Raw genomic sequence first — 1,107 nt, 5'->3', positions numbered from 1 at the left:
AAAGACTGGCTATTCTGCCTTGTGTCTTCCTGAGGCTGGGCATATGCACACCCCTCAGTCCACAGGACTCACTGTCAAAGCACAGTCTAGCTCCAGGACTGTCAAATCTTTGCAGAAAACTCCCATGGGATATGCTTACACAGGCAGCAGGGTGGTCTGATCCCACCTGAAGTTCACAGCTCAGCAGCCATATACTGTTTATATGAAATAACAGGAAGATCATAGCTAAGGTGAGAGGTGGTTTTCCCTTGTCTATTAATTGAGCAAGCCAGGTGTTTTAATTCCATTCCCAGTGTATTTCTGTGTAGAACATATTGCTTGTCAGCTACTAAGTATTTTAATGGTATATACTGGTACCTCAATAACAGCCAGTCCAAAGGCAATCCCCATAATTATGAGCAGATACTCTTTAAAGAATTTGGCAATCACATCTCCACAAGGCTGAAAAATAAGATAAAACAATTAACTGTAGGTAAGCAATATTATCCTAAGGTTATTAGGAATGCATCCTCTAAAATAATTTCTTTCTCTCTGTGTTAAAGAAAGGATATTGGAATTTAGTCTGGCTTGTTGCTAACAAAGACAAAGAACACAGCTATACGTACCTTGTACTCTGAGAAAGATACCTAGTCTTTGCCTTCCCAAATATGAAGATGAATTCAGTAGTTGGCCATAAAAGGGTACAATTTGAAATTAAGACATTCAGCTGTAATGCCTAAAGTTTGCATGATTTTCATTTGACAAGGACAGAAGCATTTATTCTTACTTTCACTCGATAAGAATTTGCTGCTAGGAAAGAGCCAATGCAGCAATGACCAGATCTGAAAGAGAACTGCAGTTTTCCACTAATCTGACTTTTGGATTTGAAACTTCTAAGCTTATTGTTAGAATCAGGCTCAACTAATGACATTTGGATATAAAACCTAGCTTAAATTTTAATTTTGACAAATCTTTGGTGGTCTTGGGCTGGGGCTATGAGGAAGAGAGTGATCATATCTGAAGTTCTGTGCAGAGCTACTCCCCTTTTCAATAAATACACACCTCTGTTCTTACGATGACTACATCTTCTCCAGGCATTGACAATACTCCTTTTGCAAACAGTAGGGA

At 38.8% G+C, this 1,107-nt stretch overlaps 1 protein-coding gene across 1 annotated transcript in view; it reads right to left on the bottom strand.

Annotated features, from left to right (window-relative positions):
- TSPAN8 (tetraspanin 8) overlaps positions 1 to 1,107 on the bottom strand; it is a 15,583-nt gene that overhangs the window by 2,017 nt on the left and 12,459 nt on the right. The window contains exon 7 of the mRNA XM_010077062.1: positions 358 to 441. Within this exon, the coding sequence (XP_010075364.1) occupies positions 358 to 441 (84 nt within the window). The remainder of the gene's footprint in view (positions 1 to 357; positions 442 to 1,107) is intronic.

This window comes from Pterocles gutturalis, unplaced genomic scaffold, assembly GCF_000699245.1.
Source record: "Pterocles gutturalis isolate BGI_N339 unplaced genomic scaffold, ASM69924v1 scaffold16908, whole genome shotgun sequence".
Lineage (NCBI taxonomy): Eukaryota > Metazoa > Chordata > Aves > Pterocliformes > Pteroclidae > Pterocles > Pterocles gutturalis.
Note: the sequence above shows the minus strand (reverse complement) of the source record. Positions and strands in the feature narration are given on the sequence as shown.